This window comes from Mirounga leonina, unplaced genomic scaffold, assembly GCF_011800145.1.
Source record: "Mirounga leonina isolate KUSES-001 unplaced genomic scaffold, KU_Mleo_1.0 Mir_126, whole genome shotgun sequence".
In the NCBI taxonomy this organism is placed as follows: Eukaryota; Metazoa; Chordata; class Mammalia; order Carnivora; family Phocidae; genus Mirounga; species Mirounga leonina.
In genome coordinates, this window is record NW_023270314.1 from 2,414,400 (window position 1) to 2,436,016 (window position 21,617).

Consider the following 21,617-nt stretch of genomic DNA (forward strand, 5'->3'; position numbering starts at 1 on the left):
AAAAAAAATCTTCCAGCTTTTAGATAATGGCTGTGTTCAGAAATGCAGGAAAGGGCAAGCTGTGAAAACACACAGAGCTTAGGGAATCTAACCTCAGCACAGCCTGCCTAGAATGATAACCTCCTTGATAAAGAGCATTTTAATACTGACTGGCTTTTTTCACTTTGTTACGTCTTATCTCTTCCTAAAGATCTACTTACTAAGGACTTCTGGGATATTAATAAAGATTCTTTTAAAAAACTGCCCCTATAAGTGTTTGGACACTTAGAACATTTTAGTATGAACAGATTCAACTAAATCGTTCAAACAACTAAAATTAATTGCACTGAGAGATTTGACGTGTTGTCTCTTGTACTTTTGGGTGTTAGAAGACACTGAGACTCCAGGCCTGTGGAGGTGGTACAAACATTGAGAAAGGGAGTTGAGAGAATACTACAGAAATTCAGTTGGCCCGCAGGGGGAAAGGAGAAGAAACTTCCTTTTACTACACAGGATGACCCTTTTAAGGACCAAGACATAGCCTAATATTGGAATGCTCTATTGCTCCTAAGATGTGGTTAACTCTGGCAGGTTACCCTGCAAATCTATTGCTCTTTCATACATAACATTTCTAATGTGGAAAACTATGTCCTGGATAATAGATAACCTTCTTCCATATGGTCTTTGGAATACTATCCATTTTGTTGTATCCATAGAAACAACCTCTATTAGAATATAAACAAAGGTAAATATCTAAATATAAAGAGTAAGTTTACCTCTTTAACAGAACAAATTTCCTTGTAATTTAGTGATAACACTGAATGACTTTCATTTTGCAGTATTTGGAAGGCCCCTGCTTATCAGATGACACTTCCCTCTGTAACACATATTTGATATTTTTAGGCATGCTGGAAATACTCTTTCAAAGTCAATCTATTAGGTAAAGACCAGCTTTGCTAAATGACAACTATAAACAACCCCCTTTTAAGTTCAAGAACTTTCATGGCGTATTTCCAGAGTTAATAATAGTTTTTTAAAGCCTAGCAGAGTTGTTCATGTACTTTGTAAAAACTGTCATGTGCTTATAAGCATCACAAAATATTGCATCTTATAAGAATCTAAACTTGCTATGATGGCCTGATGACAGTTTTTATTAAGAATTTGATGAATTATCTTAGTAGACAAGTTTTTCAAATGTGTCAACATTGTGAATGATTTATAATGATTTCAAAAGGACTTAAAATATTTACTCTTTAAAATTAAGCACCTTTACTATTTCCAATACATACTGATGCCATGCTTTTCTTCCCAAAGGTAATTGTTTACTTTGTATTTAATTTTTAAATACTAAGCAAGTAAAAAATAAAGTGTTAATACACAAGTTAGATTTTTAATGTAATTTCATACTAAAATAAGGAGCTATGAGGCTTTTATAAAAATGATATAAACAACATCAAGTCGTTACAAATTTAATTAAACTTGTGATTAAAAATATGGACACTTCCAGAAAATCCAATATAAAAGAAATCTATCATATGAAGTGAATTATTAAACATGATTTTAAAGGTTTCATGTGTAAAAATATTTGTCTCAGGAAAAAAAAAAGAGCTTGGTTGAACGTTATAGTCCGAGGTTCATATTGAACCCAAAGCATGAGGAAGATTAAGTGATTCTCCGAGCACCAGTGAGAAGTGTGCAGAAGATGGAGGTCACTCTTTGAAAGAAGATCTCTATGACCTGTGTAAATAGGAGCCCCACAAACACTTCCAACAAGCATAGGTCAGAATAGGGTCATGGCTCCAGGCCCTCTGAACCACTGTTCGCCAAGAGGAGTGTGCTCACCGCGTTAATCTCTCGTCCTTCAGTTCCAGGTCTGCCACAGTGACGAGCTGATCCAGCTTGAATTTAGTGTCAATAATTTCTGCGTCTCGAGGAGAGTATGTGCCACCTTCTTTCTGCTTCTGTCGAATTCTAAAAAAGTGTAGTAAAGCCCAAAAAGGAAATACCATAGAAAGCATATAAAATTAAGTTTCCTTTTGTTTTTAGATATCAGTCAAATAATTTCTTTGTTGGGGTCACATCTCTGAATATGGTGCAAATTTATAGGTACTCAACTTATTTTTCCTGTTTTAATTCCATAAAAGCTAATTCTACTATATTCCTTTAAGATGTTGCTTTGTTGAAGTTTCAAATTTTAATGAGAATCAGTTGATCAAGGCCTGGGCCACTGGCAAACTTAAACTACAGGGCAAATGAAATTGAAGCTGTGAGCTTGTTTTTCCTCCCGATAGCTGTCTCTAGATTTGTCATAAAGAGAAAGTATGCCAAAGTGGAACCAGCTCATTGCTACCAGCACCAGCAGTAAAAGACCATGTTCCATTGTTTTATATACACGAGACATTTCTACATTCATGAAAATGCATAGAAATATGTTTTAAATTGTCTCATAGGCTTTTTATAAAAATATTGTACAGCATATAATGTTATCTTTATTTATATTCAGAAAATTCAAGTTCAAAAATAAAAATCACATGAATCTGAGAATCAAATCCAAGTCCTTTCATTTTTAAGCCATTTACATGCTTATTTTTCTATGACACAGTATGGTAATTACAAAGTGATATTAGCTATGCTATCTTTTACATTTCAAACATTTATTATGTAATATGAATTATTAAGGATGGAAAAGAAAGTATAAAATATGGTTCCTATCCAAGAACATTACAGTTTAGTTGAGAAGCAAGATCTAAATGTAGAAAAAGCAATAAAAAGAAAAAAATTCCAAATTCCAATTCATAGGACAACTACTAGTATTGTCAGGAAGTAAAAAAGTGAGATCTGATTTGAGTGTTCCAGAACGAGAAGGAGGAGGAAGCACATTTCTGATTGACCGTATAAAAGCAGAGTTGTAGAAAAGCCTAAGGAACATTCAGGTGAGAAGAGACCCATTTGGCCAAAGAGAAGTATGTTAGGAGGTTGTAGGGAATAAGAGGAGAGAATTTCTTATCCACATCAGGAGTTTATCCTGTAAGGAGATGAAAAGTCAGAAAAGATTTTAGAGCAAGGAACAATATGAATATGGCCAAAGCATGCCCTTCAGGTACAAGGAAGATATCTTAAACAATCTATCCCTAAAAATGCCTAGAATAATGACTTTCTCTCACTATCTCTGGGAGGAATCTGAGAACAGTATGCAGCATAAGAAAAATACTTGTTTCAACAGCTCTTCAAATTATCCATCAAAATGATGATTTAAGAGATTCAAGGTGAAAGAGATGATGCATGGCATACAGAATATGGGACCACCTTCTTCAAATAAAATAAAAACAGCCTACTGAGCTACTTAGGAAATTAGTGTCGTGGTTACCTTTGCAAATATAAGGTCCCTTTAACTCAGAAATCTACTTTATGAAGCCAGATTTTAGGACCACAACTAAGATTTCCCCTGAGACCCTGTAAACAGGAAGGGAATTAGGAGGCTGATACTGGGAATTTAAAGGGACCCTTGGAAAATGAAGTACAGACTTGTTGGTAAAGTAAACAGGAAGAAGGGGCCCACCATGTAAGGAAGTTGGACATCTTCAAAGTGTTGTCCTGATTGTAAAAATGATCTCTTCTGTATAAACTTTAAGATTTAAACCTGATTAAAATATTTTTCATTAAACCTATCAGTTTTAAATTATTTTTTAAAGTGCAGAAATCCGAGAAAACCTTCTGCTTTTGTGTTATCACTTTATTATCTCTCAGTTTTAAACCTGCTCATTGGGGAGGGTATGTGCTATGGTGAGTGCTGTGAATTGTGCAAGACTGTTGAATCATAGATCTGTACCTCTGAAACAAATAATACAATATATGTTAAAAAAAAAAAAAAAGAAGAAGAAGAAGAAGATAGCAGGAGGGGAAGAATGAAGGGGGGGGAAATCAGAGGGGGAGATGAACCATGAGAGATGATGGACTCTGAAAAACAAACTGAGGGTTCTAGAGGGGAGGGGGGTGGGAGGATGGGTTAGCCTGGTGATGGGTATTGAAGAGGGCATGTTCTGCATGGAGCACTGGGTGTTATCCGCAAACAATGAATCAAAAACTAATGATGTAATAATGTATGGTGATTAACATAACATAATAAAATTAAAACAAAACAAAGCAAACCTGCTCTTCTTTGCCCCACTCTGTGATATTGGAGCTAGACTCTATACTTCCCCTTTGCCGGCTGCTGGGATGCTCAGCTTTGTCAACAGAGGACACCACAGTGATCTTCAAGGGCAGAGGGACAGGGAGATACTTCCCTGGTGTGTTCCAGTGCTGCATGATTATTATTCAAGTGGAAGCCCAGCAGCCCACCTGGATGAGTGCTAGCTGCCTCCAAAGTGGATGCTCTTCCCATTGGTGAACAATTCCAATAGCTCAGCACCCCCACATTATTCAGCAAGATGGGCTGTTTCTACAGACCAATTCCAGCCTGCCTATCCTCGATTAATGATGATTAGCTTCTACAGAACAGCTCCAGCCCCTTCCCTCTGTCATCTTCTTTGCCCGCTGATAGGTGACCGGCTGCATGTGCCTGTGGTAGACATTCCATGTCAAACTTTTGGAGTGAGACTTCTTCTGGTTCTTAGTTCCTTTACTGTCCATTCTTCCTCAGCCTTGAGAGAGCAGCCATTTTGTCGTACTTGCTACTTCTGGACCCTTTAGAGTTCTTTAACCCCTTATAGTTGTTAACTATTTCTACTAGTTAGCAATTTTTTTAAATTAAATACTCCCCATTCAAGTGACTATTATTGTGGCTTCTGTCTCCTGATTGGACAATGACTGAATAATGTCTATAAAGCATCTTAGGAAAGTGAGTATAAATAAATTTTACCTTGCAAATGCAAAAATAGCTGTCCCAAGAAGAATGATCGAAAGGATACACAAAGTGACTGAGAGAATAATTTCTACAGTTCTTTCAGAAAGTCCTTCACCTGAAGAGGACAAAGAACATTATTATTGATTATTATTAGGAAATACTACTTGGGTCTCAAAACACAGAAAAATATTTTCTTGGAATGTTTCTCAAGAATGCTAAGAAAGTGTACATATATGTTTGTTCCCCTTCTTCTCCTAGATCTTCTAAATCGGGGCTCAGCCCTTGGACCTCTTCTTTTTGCTATCTAAACTCACCACCTTAGTGAGCCCATGCAGTCTCGTGGTTTTAATTTTCATCTTAAATGATGACTACTTAATTGCTATCTATCGAACTCCAGATGTGAATATCCACTTTGCTTACTAAATATCTTTATTTAGAACTGTAATTAAAATTTCAAATCATATCCAAAGCTGAACTCCTATAATTCCTTCCTTTCAACTGCATCGTTCTACCTCTTAGTTAACGACAACTTCATTGATCTAGTTGCTCAGTCCAAAAACTCTGCAGTCATATTTGACTCTCTTTCTCTCATAGAACACATCCACAATCTCCTAGGAAATCTTCTTGCCTCTATCTTCAAGATACACATACTTCTCTTTAAAAGAAACTAGGGAAACTTGGAGAGATAGTAATTCCAAAGTGTGATTAGAAAACAAAAGGAATTTGGGACATCTAGAGGGGCCAGAGAGCTAAGAAGCTATCAAAGTCTAATGGTATGGAAAGAAGAAAGGATCATCTTGCAGAAGTTCCTACTGGTCAAAGAGGGAACAGCTTAAATTTTATGATGAATAAAAACTGAAATTGGTGGAAATAGATTCAATATATAAAAATCCACAAGTTCTAGTATTATTCAATGAAAGAGAAATAAAAAATATACAAACTTTTAATTTGTAAGCACTGGTTATAGCCAGACTGCCATTTTCTTATTTTAAAAATTTATACTTAAAGGGAAAAAATTAAGCAATTTTTCCTAGCTTTCTCATATGAACTGTATTTTATGAATTAAAAAAATAGTCCTACTCAAGGCAATAAAGCACTTCTTTAGAGGAGAGCTCCATTTAATAAGTGTGGAAGGACTAATACAATTAGAAATTAGTTTTTCACTCCTAATAAAGTAATTTATTTAGGTAACAAGCATAAATCTATCCTCAATGATAAAAAGGAAGGTTGACAGGGAATCAGATATCAACAGGACACTAGACTATCATCCTACAGATTATTTGCTAGTTATAACAAGGGGGGAAAAAACCAACTTTCCAATGAAGGATCATGCTGTTATGACAACTAAAACTCACTGATCAATTTTAACATCATTGAAATGTGACAACCAGATGTTATATGCCTCCTGATGAGAGGTGTTTTAATCTAGGCAGCAACACCTGCAAAACACCCTTGCTGAAAATGTTAATTGTGAATATTCAAACCTTTAGATCTTATTTCTAATTTATAAGAAGTAGAAGAAGGAGGAAAAAAATAAAATCATACCAAGAGAAAGGAATCAAACAGATTCAGAATATGGGACCTCCTATAGAACAACTCATGTGTTTGCCTTAATGAATCTATGGCATAGGGGGAAAAAAGAGGAAGAATAAAAGAGAGTAAGAGACACAACAATAAAAATAATATATGAACCTCTTATTGGGGTCCTGATTCAGACATACTATGAAGGAAAAAAAAACAGAAGATGATTTATATAGAGTATTATATAATATTAAGGATTTATCATTAATTTTATTTAACTGAGACAATAGAAATGTTCTTATTAGAGAAACATACTAAATAGTGGAATATAATGCTTTGTGTGATTTACTTTAAAATACTTCAGAAATAAAAGAACAAATGCATAAATAAAACAAATGTAACACAATGTTAAAAATTATTACATTTAATTAGTAAGTATTTGGGGGTTCATTATACTATTCAAAACTTTGTGTATGCTGTATTCATTTTTCATCCCCTCTGCTGCCAGAATCCTGAGCCAGGCCACCACCCTGTTTTGCATGAATTATTGTATAGACACCTAACAAGTCTTCTTGTAGTCACCCTTGTCCTCTTCCCATCTATTTTTAATAGCAGGAAGAGTAATCCTTTTTAAAATATTACCTTTCTACTTAAAATCCTCCTCATCTCTCACAGGGAAAAGCCAAAGTCCTTCCAATGGCCTCTGTGATCTGGTCCCTCATTAACTCTCTGACTCCCTGTTATCTCTCTGACTTCCCCTTCAATTTCCACCTTCCTCACTCCACTGGAGCCAGACTGGCCTCCCTGTTGCTCTTGGAACATACCAGGTCATGGGGCATTTGCACCAGCTTCTACCTGTGCTTGGAAAGGTATTTCTCTTGTGTATCTGTCTGAGTAGCCACTTCATAACCTTCAAGAGTTTGCTCAAATATCACCTTCTCAATGAAGCCCAAACGGACCAAATACACGTGTCCCTCCAAAATTCTTATGTTGATGCCCTAGCCTCTCAGTGTGACTGTATTTGGAATTAGGAAGTAACTAACATTAAATGAGGTCATAAGGGCTGGGCCCCAATCCAATAGACTTAGTATTCTTATAACAAGAGACACCAGAAAGCTAGCTCTCTCCCTCTGAGCACATGTACTGAGGAAAGGTCCTATGAGAACACAGCAAGAAGGAGGCCTTCTGCCAGCCAGGAAGAGAGCCCTCACCACATAACAAACTTACTGGAACTTGGGGTTCTTAGACTTCTAGCATCCAGAACTGTGAGCAAAATTTCTGTTGTTTAAGCCACACAGCCTATATGGTAATTTGTTATGCTAGACTAAGCAGACTAAGACATCATCCTATTTAAAATCAAAAGCTCCAACTTCCTCACTTCTGCCTTCCCCCCTTCTACATCCTCTGCACTCCGTTCTACTTTTTTTCTCCATTGCTCTTATCAGACTTTAATATATCTTATAATAAACTTATTTATGATCCTCATTATTCATTGTCTGTCCAGAATGTAAAGACAGGAGTCTTCGTTTTATTTAAAACTGTATTCCCCGTTCTGAGAATAATACCAGATACATAATAAATACTCAATAAATATTTGCTAAATTTACTAATGAATATAAATATTGGTTTTGAAATAGATACTAAAAATTTTCAGGTTGAAGATCAAGCATTGAAACAAATAAGAAATGCAAGATATTTATCATTTACTTAGAAACAACTATTATAATTGTAACCATTTTTAAGTTATATGAGTTATAATTTATAATTTTACTGTAAAAAGTACAAAAGGTTAAGTGACAAAATAAAATAGGTTAACTACCTGTATATCATGCAAGAATTAGTGTTTTATCTTTTTTCCCTGGGTTGGTGCTTATGAAATATTAACAATAGGAAAGGGTTCCTATGGCTATTTTGCCTGGTTAGATTCGAATGAATACTGAATCTTAAAAATAGTTGCCAGAGTTTCATGGTTATCTAGATCTCCAGCTAAGTTTAGGAGACTATAAAGCAGCAATTAGCTCATACAGTATTTTAGATACCCCTTTTTAAAATATATTAACATGTGAATGACTTGTTTTATGAATTTTCACATGCTGACTCTAATTGGATGTGCATAGGAAAGGAAATACATGAAGATGAATAAAGAATGCTCTTTATCAGGTAATACTGAATCACTGGACCTTAGAACCCAGTTGGGGGTAAAAATGGTTTCATAGACCACAGAAAAATGTTTCAGATTAGATTACCATTTCAAAGTACTAGCCAAGTGAAGTGAGGAAATGACATACAATGTATTAATAAACAGTATGTAATCCTTTTGGGTACATGTATTACAAATGTACTAGTAGGAAAGGACAAAGTGTACCATGACTGTCCAGTACAAACTCTGATTCACTGTTATGCATATACCCACAGAGAATTACCATCCAAAATGAAGTCACTTCTCCAAATCCTTCCATAGAAAATGGAATTCTTTCACTTGAAAATATAAACATGATTCTCTCTGTAATAAGCAGAAGTAATTTCCTGACTAGACTTAAAGTCCTAAGAAAGGTCACATTAAATTATGCTTTATTTGCATAATAAAATGTACTGCTGTAATTAAGCAAACATAATTATAAAGCACTAAATTTCCTGTGTTTTGATTGAAATCTGATTTAAGCCAGTTTTATAACTCTAAGAAGAAGCTGAATTAAATGAGTTATAAAGCTCATAGGACATATCTGGCTCTTGATATAGATGTATGTCATGTGAAAGATCTTCTAATATTATTATTAATCTTAAAAGAAAACAAGTTGTTATAACAGAACTTAAGTATAAGGATCTCTTCTTCTCTTTTGGACAATACTATTCATCCAGATATTCAAGTACTGAACAAAGAATTTATTAAAAGTCACTCAATTTCATAACTGAAGAAATGTAAGTTAAAACACACTAGGGGCACCTAGGTGGCTCAGTCAGTTAAGCATCTGCCTGTGGCTCTGGTCCTGGGGTCCTGGGATCGAGCCCTGCATTGGCCTCCTTACTCAGCAGGGAGCCTGCTTCTCCCTCTCCCTCTGTTCTCCCCACACTGGTGTTCTTTCTCTCTCAAATAAATAAAATAAAATAAAATAAAATAAAATGCCCTAGACATATTATTTTCATGCATCAGTTTGGCAAAATATTAAAAGTAGACAATAAACAGTGGTTTCCAGGGTGTAAGGAAACACTTATTCATTGCTAAAAAAAAAACAAAAAGGAATTTTTGTATCTTTATGTGCAAAAGTAGAGCATACTCATGTGTGAACGCTAATCTCCAAAAGCTAAGAGGAAATGATGATAAGAAAACAGCTGGAAGTAATTAAAAATGTTGGGAAGAGAAAAGGGTACAGCAAGGATAGGAAGTCTGTGGGAGCAGAAAACTCACCAAGAGCAGTGCAACTGCAACCGACTCAGACACTGAGCGATTTCCAGGCAATGCATACAGCAGTTACTAGCACAGCACTGACTGGAGTCAGCCTGCCTGGATCTAAAAGCTGGTGCTGCCCTGTCCTAGCTCTGTAACCTCGGGCAAGTTGTTAAAAGACCCATCCTTCCGATTTCTTACCAATAAATTGAGGACACCCATAAATAGGGGGTTATGTTAATAGGGTTGTGAAGAATACGTGGGGTTATATATAAAAATATTCATAAAAGCCTTGGCACATGAATAATTCTCTTTATTGGGACGCCTGGGTGGCTCAGTTGGTTAAGCATCTGCCTTTGGCTCAGGTCATGATCCCAGAACCCTGCGATCGAGTCCCGCATTGCAGGGGGGGGTCCCTGTTCAGCGGGGAGCCTGCTTCTCCCTCTGCCTGCCACTCCCCCTGCTTATGTTCCCTCTCTCACCATGTCTCTCTCTAACAAATAAAATCTTTGGAAAAAATAATAATTATCTTTATTAATAAACATTTCATATTTACTTGTCATTCATTCATCTGATTTAATCTTCCAGTTAGCTTATGAGGTAGGTATTATTATTTTCATTTTGGAAATAAGATTTCAGAAATTAATTTGTTAAAGTAACAAACCCAAGGCCACATAAATTCAATATATGCCCATACTGCCTGAAGTATGTCTGTCTGACTGCAAAGTTTATGAGGTTCAGCACCACATTACCATATTATTATTATTATTAATAATAATTAATATCATAAAACTTTCCTCATTCATCTGGTGTCTTGGGGGCAAGTGATCCTTTCACTGCAAAAAAAAGAAAAAAAAATACATAGCGACTCCCGATTTCTGTTTCTAAATGAGTATATTGGAACTTCTCATTGTTAGCACAGTAATTAAATGAGAAGTGTTATGACAAAAGAAAACAATCACAGAGTGCCTTTGCCATGGGGTTTAAGATTTCATCTTGTTCAGCTTTAATGAAGCCCGGTAAGGTGCAGAAAGCAGTGTCTGGTTTTCAAATCACAGGAATCCTCTATAATTAAACCTTGTAATCAAAACATTGCCTACGAGCAGTTTCCATAAACTGATGTGCCTAAAGAGGATTTTTAAAAAGAGTTTAAGAAGGATTCTTATGAGTTTTGTTAGTAAAAATGTTAATGCTCATTCTGAGTGAAAACAAAATCAAATAAGTTGTAGGTATTTCTTTAGGATTAAAATAATGCCATATGTCATTTCCCCTGTTTATTCCTACACGTCATAAAGATTTCCCTAAGTGCAAACTCCTCTTCCACACACTCATCCTTATTCAGCAAAGCCCTGCCTGGCCCCTTCACTTGTGCTTTTGTTAACCCTTTTCAATAAACTTAAACCTTTTAGTTGATTAGTCTACGGTGATTCTTTTGCCCCTAATTTTAACTTCAAAATAATAGTATCTGTAAGAGGCCCAACCACTATCAAAATGGTCTGTCTTAGAAATGTACACTCTATACTAACTTAAAAAGACAGCCTTGCAAAGACTCTTAAATCCTGAAGATTTTACTTAGCTTGGAGCTCACTGCCTGTGCTATGCTAAATACCAGTGAAGGAATGTATATCCACGGGTGGTTTGAGGACCTAGATGGGCTCTTCACTTCTTTCACTGAAGTCTGAGATCACATACACACATAAGTTCTCAGCAGGCTTGTGAGGAATGTTGGGAGCCTCTAGCCTGTTGCAAATGGTATCATCTATCCTAATACATGACATATTTGAGATAAACAAGGACTCAAACATCCATTGTAATATTCTGATGATGCCAGGGTAATTACATCATTGCATTTTATTATATGGTTGCTCCCATTCTCACAGCCATGAGACCATTCTTGCCGCTGACTAATGTAGAAATAATCAAGTTTATTTCCTTTTTGAGTCCTACTACTTCTTCCTTGGCAATGTTTGTTTTTTTACCCCCCAAAACTCTTATGACTCCATGGTCTTTTACTAATGTCAAATCATGGACCAGGGCCATTTCTGGAGTGTACTTTTTGGTGCCTGACCCATCAAGCTGAATCTGATATCCACAGAACCGTAAGATCCAATCTCCAGGTAAAATGTGAGGACAGAAATTGATGGTAGTAAATCCATTAACCAGCTAGATGACTGAGCTACTTTTCCAGACATTGAGGAATTCTGCTCCAATGGTCCATTCCATACTCCAAAGCTGCACATCTCATTTCACCACAACTCAGGGTGGCACTTCTAATTATTTTCTCCACTCCTGCCTGTCATGGTTTCACTAACTATAAATAACTATCTTGAGAACAGAACTCCATGTGGTCAATCCAGAATAAGACTATAGTGCCATTATTTATCAGAAGACAGTCCATGGAAGAAAATCTAAGGAGGAGCTTGAAAGGCTGCCCTTATGTCCCTGGTCTACAAATAATATATGAACTCTGAAAAATTAGATCATAGATGTATGGGACCCTTCCTTGTAACTACCTCTTACCAACCCAATGGCTTTCTACCTTATATGTTGAATCTACGTTTCAACAGTGCTTAATTTTGACCAGATTCTATGCTCTGTGCTTTGTTCCACATTTTGCATCCCCTTTAGACTCCTGCTGTTACCAGGGCACACAAACATTAGTACCTGGTTGACTGGGGTGGGGATAGTCATGATTTCAAAGAAGGAACCAGAGAACTGATGGTGTATTTCTGCTACTTCCTAGAATTAATTATTTTATTCCACTGAATTGGCTGTGAGAGTAAGGAAGAAAAAGAACATTGCTGAGGAGCACCTTGAGACCACCTGCAGCCAAAGTTCTACTTGCGACCCACCCTCAGCCAGAGGGAAGACATTTGGCAGAATGTGAGGAATCACATCCCTGCACATCATGGTTTCTGATGCTTGTCTTTCCCCTTTTTTCATTCCTATTACCCTGGATGTTGTAACTTCGTCTCTCAGAGAACTGACATAATGTACTCTCACATCAATAATCTGCATGAAACCAGCAATCTATGAGAGACATAAGCACACAAGAAAATTACACAGCAAGGCAACATCTTTAGCTCTGCTCCTACAAAATGTCATCTCCATTAGATATATGAGCTATCCACTTTGTCTGTGTCTCTTATCTTGCATCAGTAAACACACCAGGATCACCATTTTGCTGTGGTAAATAGTTTCTGAATGCTTAACCTAAAGGAAATAATGTTGGTGCCATCAAGACATTTACTTCACCGCGGTGGTGTCAGGGTGTGATCAACTCACCTATCAAATGACGAAATACTCCACACCATTTCAAAACCACAAGTCTAGTCAGCCAATTGTAAAATGATTGAATTACTGGGTACAATTAATTAATTAAACCATTGGTGTTGTGGAATAAGACAACAGAGCCAAAGATTTCATGTTATTCCTCTATAACATCTATGTAGCAAACCATGAGCCCCTTTATTTCTTCAAGACTGAAAATTTCCTTAACTAAGTAGAGGTTGCAGAAACTGACTCATTAGATAATTAATCTTCCACAACCAGAGGAGAATTTCTAACTGAGAATAATGGAAAAATCTATCTTCTTCCAGCCACAACTCCCACTGAAATCTGTTGCGTCTCACATTATACTGTGGATCTGAACGGCACACAAAGGTCCACATTCTCAGAGCTTGATACAGAGAAAACTGGAAGCTGCAATGTACTTAGAGAAATCCTAGGGAAATAATTTCTCCCAAAAAAGTATATTTCTAAGATCTTTGATTATAACCTATCCCAAAAGAAGTGATTAAGTATTTAAAATTTTACTAACTATAAAATATTAGTATCTTTACATATGCTATTTTATTTAAATCTTCAAGGTGGACACTCTCACCGCCATTTTCTAAATAGGAAACTGAGGTCTATAGAAATTATTTTCTCAAGTGGCAGAGTCAAGTTTTGAATCCAGGTCTAAATCCTGTATTGTACTGGAATGGTTATGGAATCTGTGCTAGATTGTTGAGCCACTTAATTACTTAATCTGGGTTTTGGTTTCCTCATCTATAAAATGGAGCTAACAGCACCTAACAGCTTCTCTCCATCTCAGCACTCTTGGCATTATGCACTAAATAATTCTTTGCTGAAAAGATTGTCCTATGCTACATAGGATGCTCAGCAACCTCCCTGGCCTCTGCCCACTAAATGCCAGTAGCTTGGCCCCATAATTGTGACAACTAAATATGGCTACAGACATTGCTACATATTCCCTGGAGAGTAAAATCACTCTGGTTGAGAACTACTGGTATCAATTAAAAGACAGTTGTGAAGAGTCCATCAGTCACTATATACAAAGAGTCTAGAAGATGATGATGGTAAAGATGGAGGAGGAGGAGGTGGAAGAAAACACTTGCTTTGGACTATATTGTACTTATGGTTTATTCAGGCCTGATTGGGTGGGTATAATTGAAAAAACTCACTTAAGACTTGATTAGAAAGAAAATAAAACTTTAAAAAGTTGGTAAGTTTCTAGTTTTTAAGATTATTTCAGGAAAATTTTCATAAACCTTTTTCTTTTTTATTAGGTAAAAATGTTTTACATATAAGATTATATATTAAACATCCAAGTAAATATTTGCTTAGTATAATGTTAGTACACATTAGCATAGAACTAATACCATCTTGAAATCTATGTCCAGATTTGAATAGATGGAACATCCATCACTTAAAAGAATATCACAAATAGTATTTTTTCCTTTGTCAGGCTAATTAACCCTGAAATGAATTTATACTTGAGAACATTCAGTCACGGATTAATATATTTACTAATGAATGTTACAACTATGATTAGCATGTTGAGATTATCAATGAAATTAAATTGCAGAATATATCTTACCTAAAGTCTTAACAGGATCAGAATAATCAGAATCAGTAAATTGTCCCATAATATTTGTGGCTCTAAATTTAAATCTATGAAATAAAAAAAATAAAAACCAAAAATTTGCATGATATATGACTTTTTTCTATGAATAATTTAACAAATAGCAATGAAAAATACACATTTTTATTCAAGAGAAAGTGTATTTATGAGATGTAAACTTGGAAATCAATTGCCATCAGAACAATATGTCTTATCTTTATGGGAGATGAATAATTATCCTGCATATAAGAGAGTAATTAAAAGTTTGGCCAGACTCATGAGTAGTCAGCGGGTTAAACAGATGAAGTAGATTACATTCCTCATAGATTTATTTGGATGAAATTATTTCATGTCTGTGTGAAAGTGTGTTACACAAACATACTTTACAAATAGAAAGTTTAATAACTGTTATACCTCAACTACTTTTGAAAATACCAATGACCTAGATTTAGAATGGTCATACAGAACTTATTTTGTTCACGTTAGCAAAATGCTTCTTAATTCTGTGTGTGCCCAGCGTATTTTCACTTTCTATGTTTTTATGACATAAGAAACAGAAAATGGTTACAGAATGGGTGATTTTAACATCTTCAGAGATAACTGAAATTTACCTTATTTAAAAATTATAGGCATCTAAGCATTTTAAAGTACAAAACCAACTTACATTAATAAGTTTGTTTATAATTTAATCTCTACTCTTCTCAAATTCTTACGACTTTATTGATTATATGAAGAGTCTGTGTTGGAAAAATATGCAAAATAAATAATATTTGAATAAATATTAAATTTTGTGGTATAACATTTTCATAACTGCCTATTATGATAATTAAATTTCAGGCAATAGCTTAGTAACCAAAGTAGCTGTACTTATTAATAGATGATAGAGCATTCTATTTTTTTCAAATGCCTGACTTCTTTATTTTTCTAATGTTAGCTTAGAATGTTTATGAAGAATTTAATAATGCTTTAACTAGCAGGCAAACATGAAATTAGCTGCATTTTCCAAATTTGGTAGTAAAAATTATATTTTGGAAATTAAATAATTTAAGATTAAAAAATTATAGTCTTATGACAAAAATAACACAATCAATTTAACAGGAGACAAGTGATTAATTTAGCAAAGCATTTAATAAAGCCAGAATATCAGCAGTGGTATTTAATACATTAGATTATCATGATCCACAAAATTACAAATATTAAAGTGAATTATAAATATTTCAGTCACTAATTGAGAGGTTTAATAATACAAAGAGGAGAAAATTATTGCTATAACTCTGGTAAACTGAAGTTGTCGTCAACTAAAAGACTAGGATAGTGTTTCTAAAAACCCATAAATTAGCATGTGTTGCAAAATAATGAGTGAAAAGCACAAAATATTATGTTAGTCACATTATCCTTTACAGAAAGAATTCAATTCTCCTACCCATGTTCTCCAATTACATGTTTTTCATATTGTCCTTATGTCACTTATCATATCAAAGCATAATTACTTTTAAGCTTGCCTACTTTATAGAACTGTACTTTTAGGGAAGGTAAGGACAATGTCTTGTTGATCTTTACCATGTATCAGGTCATGATACATAATGGATGCCTCGCACTTATTGGAAAGATGAAAGGATGGGTAGATGGATGAATAAAAGATGTCGCCTTGCTTGCTACCACGATGCATTAGTAAACATCAACTAAACTTACAAGTATTGCTTTTTTGGTTTCAGAGGTCCATTGCAAATTCTGTCTTCACTGCCAGGAATCATGCATGCATTATCAGCACCAATGATGTAGATTTCTTCATTGCCACTGAACTTTGCCTTTCCTTCCGTACACGGGGGATTAGGAAAGCCTTCATTTGTAAAATACGGCCTTGGTTTATTAAAATATGCATCATACCACTTTGTTACATTTCCATCATGCTGAGCTATTTTCAGAAAAAAAGGATAAAATTACAAGTAATATATGAAGATATTTTCACATTTCTGAAGAGCATTTGTATAATTACATGAGGAAAATCTGGATGCAACATCTTTAACTCTGTGAACCACCAGGGATGATTCATCTGGTCTACCTGGATAAACAGGAAACCCTATCTTGCCCCATCACACATGATTCTTTAGGCTTTATTGTGGAGGATGACTTCTCAGAGACAGAAAGAACATCTCTCGGTCAAGGATAACTCTCCTGTTCATACCTCCAAAGAAGCTGTCAAGACTCTATCTTGTCAAAATCAAGCAATCCAACCAGTATATGGAATGAATAAATAAATCACATATTTTAACTATGGCTTGTCTTATTTTAGTCAAGTATTTTAGGTATAAATTAATGATTAGTATAATTAATGATAATATTAACACTGTATTAAGCTCAACAGTTGTGTGATAATGGGTAGTCAACCTTATATTACTAATTTTGAACTGAAACTTCTTTAGCATTCAACAATTCATACTCTACAATTTAACAAGGTAAATTGACAGTTGATGATACCCCCTGCTTCTGTTACAAGCACTTGTACATTTTTAATTGGTCCATGATCATCATTGTAGTAACATATTGGCATTCTGATTGTAATTGTTGTTGAAGTCACAAGCAGTTTTCCTGTGGCATCATAAATAGGGGTTGGTTTGGATTTTGGTCGTGCTGGAGCTTTAAACAAAGAAGAAATATCACTGCAATTGATTTTTTGTTTCTGAAGAGAAGAAAAAAAATTTAAATTCTCATTTCATGCAGGTGATTTATAGATAAAATGATGACAAACAAGTAACAAATGAAACAGTTTTGTTTGACTACAACAGATGTTTAGCAATTATTATCTCTTGATGCTTTAATTATGTATTTCATACTGGCTTGAGATAATGGGGCCCAGGTGTGATTTTTAGGTGTCTGACTCCTCTTCACATATTAAAAAATTCAAATTATATATGCTCTCACACCATATAATTTTTGTAAGTGTATTAAATCATACTAATATTTTAGTGGGTTTTTTCTTTTACTTCCTTTAGCTGATTCATCAATTTCTATTCTAGTCATAATAGCATCCCTCCCACAGTTTATCCATGCCAAACATTTGGATGATATACTCCTATATTTTTCCCCATGTTCACACAACCATATAAAATACATAAAGTCATACATAATGGATTATTCTCACTGCTTGATTTTTTTTTAAAGATTTTATTTATTTATTTATTTGAGACAGAGAGAATGAGAGACAGAGAGCATGAGAGGGAGGAGGGTCTGAGGGAGAAGCAGACTCCCCGCCGAGCAGGGAGCCCGATGCGGGACTCGATCCCGGGACTCCAGGATCATGACCTGAGCCGAAGGCAGTCGCTTAACCAACTGAGCCAGCCAGGCGCCCCGGAATGTCTTCATTTCTATGGTAAAATTTTTATAGTTTGATAGATAGTAGAGAACCATTGAAAATGTTTGAATGGGGCCATGAGAATATTAATTGGGCAGCAACATACAGGTGTATTTGAAGGGAGGCTAATTGAGAGAAGATTGAATAGAAAGTTGTTGGTTTTTTTTTTTTAATTTATTTGAGAGAGAGAATGAGATAGAGAGAGAGAGAGCATGAGACGGGGGAGGGTCAGAGGGAGAAGCAGACTCCCCGCCGAGCAGGGAGCCCGATGCGGGACTCGATCCCGGGACTCCAGGATCATGACCTGAGCCGAAGGCAGTCGCTTAACCAACTGAGCCACCCAGGCACCCTCACTGCTTGATTTTTTAATGGGGCTATATTATGTATTATAATCACTCCACATTTTGCTTTTTTCACTTAAATGACTTACATAAGTCTTTCCAAGTCACCAAGTATGGGGCTAACTCATTCTTCTTAGCGACTATGTTGTATATATCATGGTGTGACAACATCATATTTATTCAATCATTCAGCTAGTAATGGGAATTCTAGGAACTTTTCCTTTTGGTTTTGAACATGTGCTGCCATAACCAGCCTTGTATATTTAGCCTTATGTACTAATCTTTTTGTTTCTATGGAATAGATTTCCAAGAACAGAGTTTCTGGAACAAAAGATATACATATTTTTAACTTTAATGGATATTACCAGAATAATTTCTGAAAGTGCCACGATAATTCACATTTTACTGCCAATGCATACAAGTATCTCCAAAATCAGTAACTGTAGGAGCTCTGCTTGTTTCATCTCATCTCATTGCTATATGCATATACACCAGCTGTTTGAAACACAGCAAGCTGCTTAATCAAACTTCAATTTCCATATTTATTAAATTTTTTTAAAAGCCTCTCAATAATGCCATAAAACTGGCAATACCATTTCCATGTTATAGATGAGGAAATGGCCTTATGTCACATAGCTGTAAAAGGGAAAGATCAAGATTTGAATCCAATCTTTTTGGCTTGATCCTTTAGCTCACTCCTCTGAGATGTAAAGGCTATAATAATATTAGATGTGTAGGAAGTTTATTGGAGGAAATATCCATGAAGAGTCAAGGAACAGGGAACAGGAGTAGGTGGCAAGAGCCTTCAGAGCACAGATCACAGGTCTAATACCTGCGTGAGAGAAGAAGAAAGGAAGCATTCAGCAAGAAGATCCTCAGATTTCGGGGAGTTCTGAGAAACTTTCGGCCAGGCCACTGGGGAGTCCCCAAGAAAAGGTTTCCATTTAGAGGAATCTGGCACTGGATATGATTACCCAAGTGTATATTATGTGTCAAATGCAAATTTAATGAGACTACTATTAATTCAGTGTCACTCCATGTTACCAAAAACAATCATGCATATTACTGGAGAAAAGTATTTCTCTGGCACCTCACCACTGCCAACAGTACTCACATATTTTTTTCTAGACAACTGATTATGAGTCTATCTGTCCTCTCTAAGGAGTGGAAAGTCAGAACTAACCATCTCTACCTGGGGTTGATCAAAGCAATAGACATAACAAGTTTTGCTAAAGAATTAATATAATGCAGGGCGCCTGGGTGGCTCAGTTGGTTAAGCGACTGCCTTCGGCTCAGGTCATGATCCTGGAGTCCCAGGATCGAGTCCCGCATCGGGCTCCCTGCTCAGCGGGGGGTCTGCTTCTCCCTCTGACCCTCCTCCCTCTCATGCTCTCTCATTCTCTCTGTCTCAAATAAATAAATAAAATCTTTAAAAAAAAAGAATTAATATAATGCATCTATTGTTACCTGCACACTTACCTGTCTGCCACTGAATAACAAAAAGAAATTAAGATGGTATGACATAAGTTCTTCTTGATGAAGTCATTTGGTAAAACAGCTGATGTTTCTGAAGAGCTTATGCATTTGCACATTCCAAGTAGTTTGGAATTGAAAGCAACTCTTAATACTTTTAAATAATATTACAATTATATAAACTACCATTGATGAAAAGATAAAACTTACCAGCTTCATCTTACAGTGAATATTTCTTATTCTTAATAATACTAGTTTCCAGGCACTGTCCTAAGGGTTTTTCAAAGATTATCTCTTTTAATCTTCACAACAATCTGGGAGGTAGGAACTAGCATTATCTGCATTTTACAAGCTTACAGAGGTTAAGACACTTGCCTAACGTCAAGCAGATATCAAGTGGCCAATCCAGGTTCAATCTCAGCAGTTTGACCCTAGACTCAGTCTAGAGCTAGCACATTTGATCACTCTGCTCTGCTGTGCTTACCAAAGACTAAGAAAAGTTACTTTTTGCTTCAGAAAGAGAAGTGTTCTACTAAAGGTCCAAACGCTTCAGTTTTTTAATCTCTCTGCAGGTTTTATTATAGATTTTTAGAGAGATAGCACAATTGGATATATGTTTTCAGTCAGGAAGAGGAAGTATCCCGAATGACTGGCTAGCCCTAAATTCTTCTTAACAATCTTTTTTGGTTTTCATGGATTGTTTTGTGTGAGCAAGGCAGCCTTCAATTTTAATTATATTTTCTATACACAATACCTGTCAGAATAATGAATTGATAGATCTACTTTATAGTCAGAATCATAAAGTTGAATATATGGTAGTTCAGTAAACACTATCTGATTAGCTAAAAAGAATTTTACTTTCGAGATAAAGATCAGTCAAGGAATTTAATTATAACTAGTCAAACTCTAGCCATGGGTGTTTTTAACAATGAATTTTCAATAGAATTACAAAACATAATAACAGACTATAAAATTTGTCTCAGAAAACTTTAAATTTAGAGGGAAAGAAATATAAGATAAATAGCAGGTGGGCATTCTCTTTAAGATGGTAATTTGCATTATTATTAGACATTTTAAGTATAGCTTTAATAAGCAGGCTTTATTACTTAATGTATGCTTATTATTGCATATGCATCATTTAAAAGGTTGACTACATTCTTAACTCTAATAATAGAATTCAATTATAATTACTCTTTGATTAAGACAACAGTATTTCACGGGAAGGCAGCTCATGTATGTACCTTTAATGTCCATGGTTATTCTCATCTGAACCTTTGGCCCTGCACCAGCACTATTAATTGCATAAACCTAAAAGAAAAAGAGAAACATCTTGTTACTATTTTTATTATGGTCATATGTGATTTTAAAATGATTCTACTTTGGGGCACCTGTGTGCCTCAGTCGTTAAGCATCTGACTTTGGCTCAGGTCATGATCCCGGGGTCCTGGGATCGAGCCCCGCATCGGGCTCCCTGCTACGCAGGAAGCCTGCTTCTCCCTCTCCCACTCCCCCTGCTTGTGTTCCCTCTCTTGCTGTCACTCTCTCTGCGTCAAATAAAATCTTTAAAAATAAAATAAAATAAAATGATTCTACTTTTAAAAATAACTGCATATAGCCTGTTTATTACATTTTCCTTGCACTTACTCAAATGAATACAATATGTGTAGGAAGAACATTAATAGTAAAGTAGTTCTTAAAATTGATCTTAAGTACAAAGTCCTGAGAACAAAGGCTGGGTGACTTAAGCAGCCCTATCATAGCGACCAGGAAAGGATGTGGTTTCAATGTGAACCCGTAGGAGGAGCAGACACACA

The 21,617-nt window shown here is 35.5% G+C and overlaps 1 protein-coding gene and 1 long non-coding RNA gene across 4 annotated transcripts in view; one reads left to right on the forward strand and one right to left on the reverse strand.

Moving 5' to 3' along the window:
* Positions 1-21,617, reverse strand: part of PTPRQ (protein tyrosine phosphatase receptor type Q) — a 200,353-nt gene that overhangs the window by 44,045 nt on the left and 134,691 nt on the right. Inside the window, exons 30-35 of the mRNA XM_035002069.1 lie at positions 21,045-21,111; positions 17,116-17,274; positions 16,330-16,552; positions 14,614-14,687; positions 4,841-4,940; positions 1,822-1,950 (exon numbers count right to left, since the gene is read on the reverse strand). Coding sequence (XP_034857960.1) covers positions 1,822-1,950; positions 4,841-4,940; positions 14,614-14,687; positions 16,330-16,552; positions 17,116-17,274; positions 21,045-21,111 — 752 coding nt within the window. The remainder of the gene's footprint in view (positions 1-1,821; positions 1,951-4,840; positions 4,941-14,613; positions 14,688-16,329; positions 16,553-17,115; positions 17,275-21,044; positions 21,112-21,617) is intronic.
* LOC118008528 overlaps positions 1-21,617 on the forward strand; it is a 150,915-nt gene that overhangs the window by 33,689 nt on the left and 95,609 nt on the right. The gene's annotated exons all lie outside the window — the stretch shown is intronic.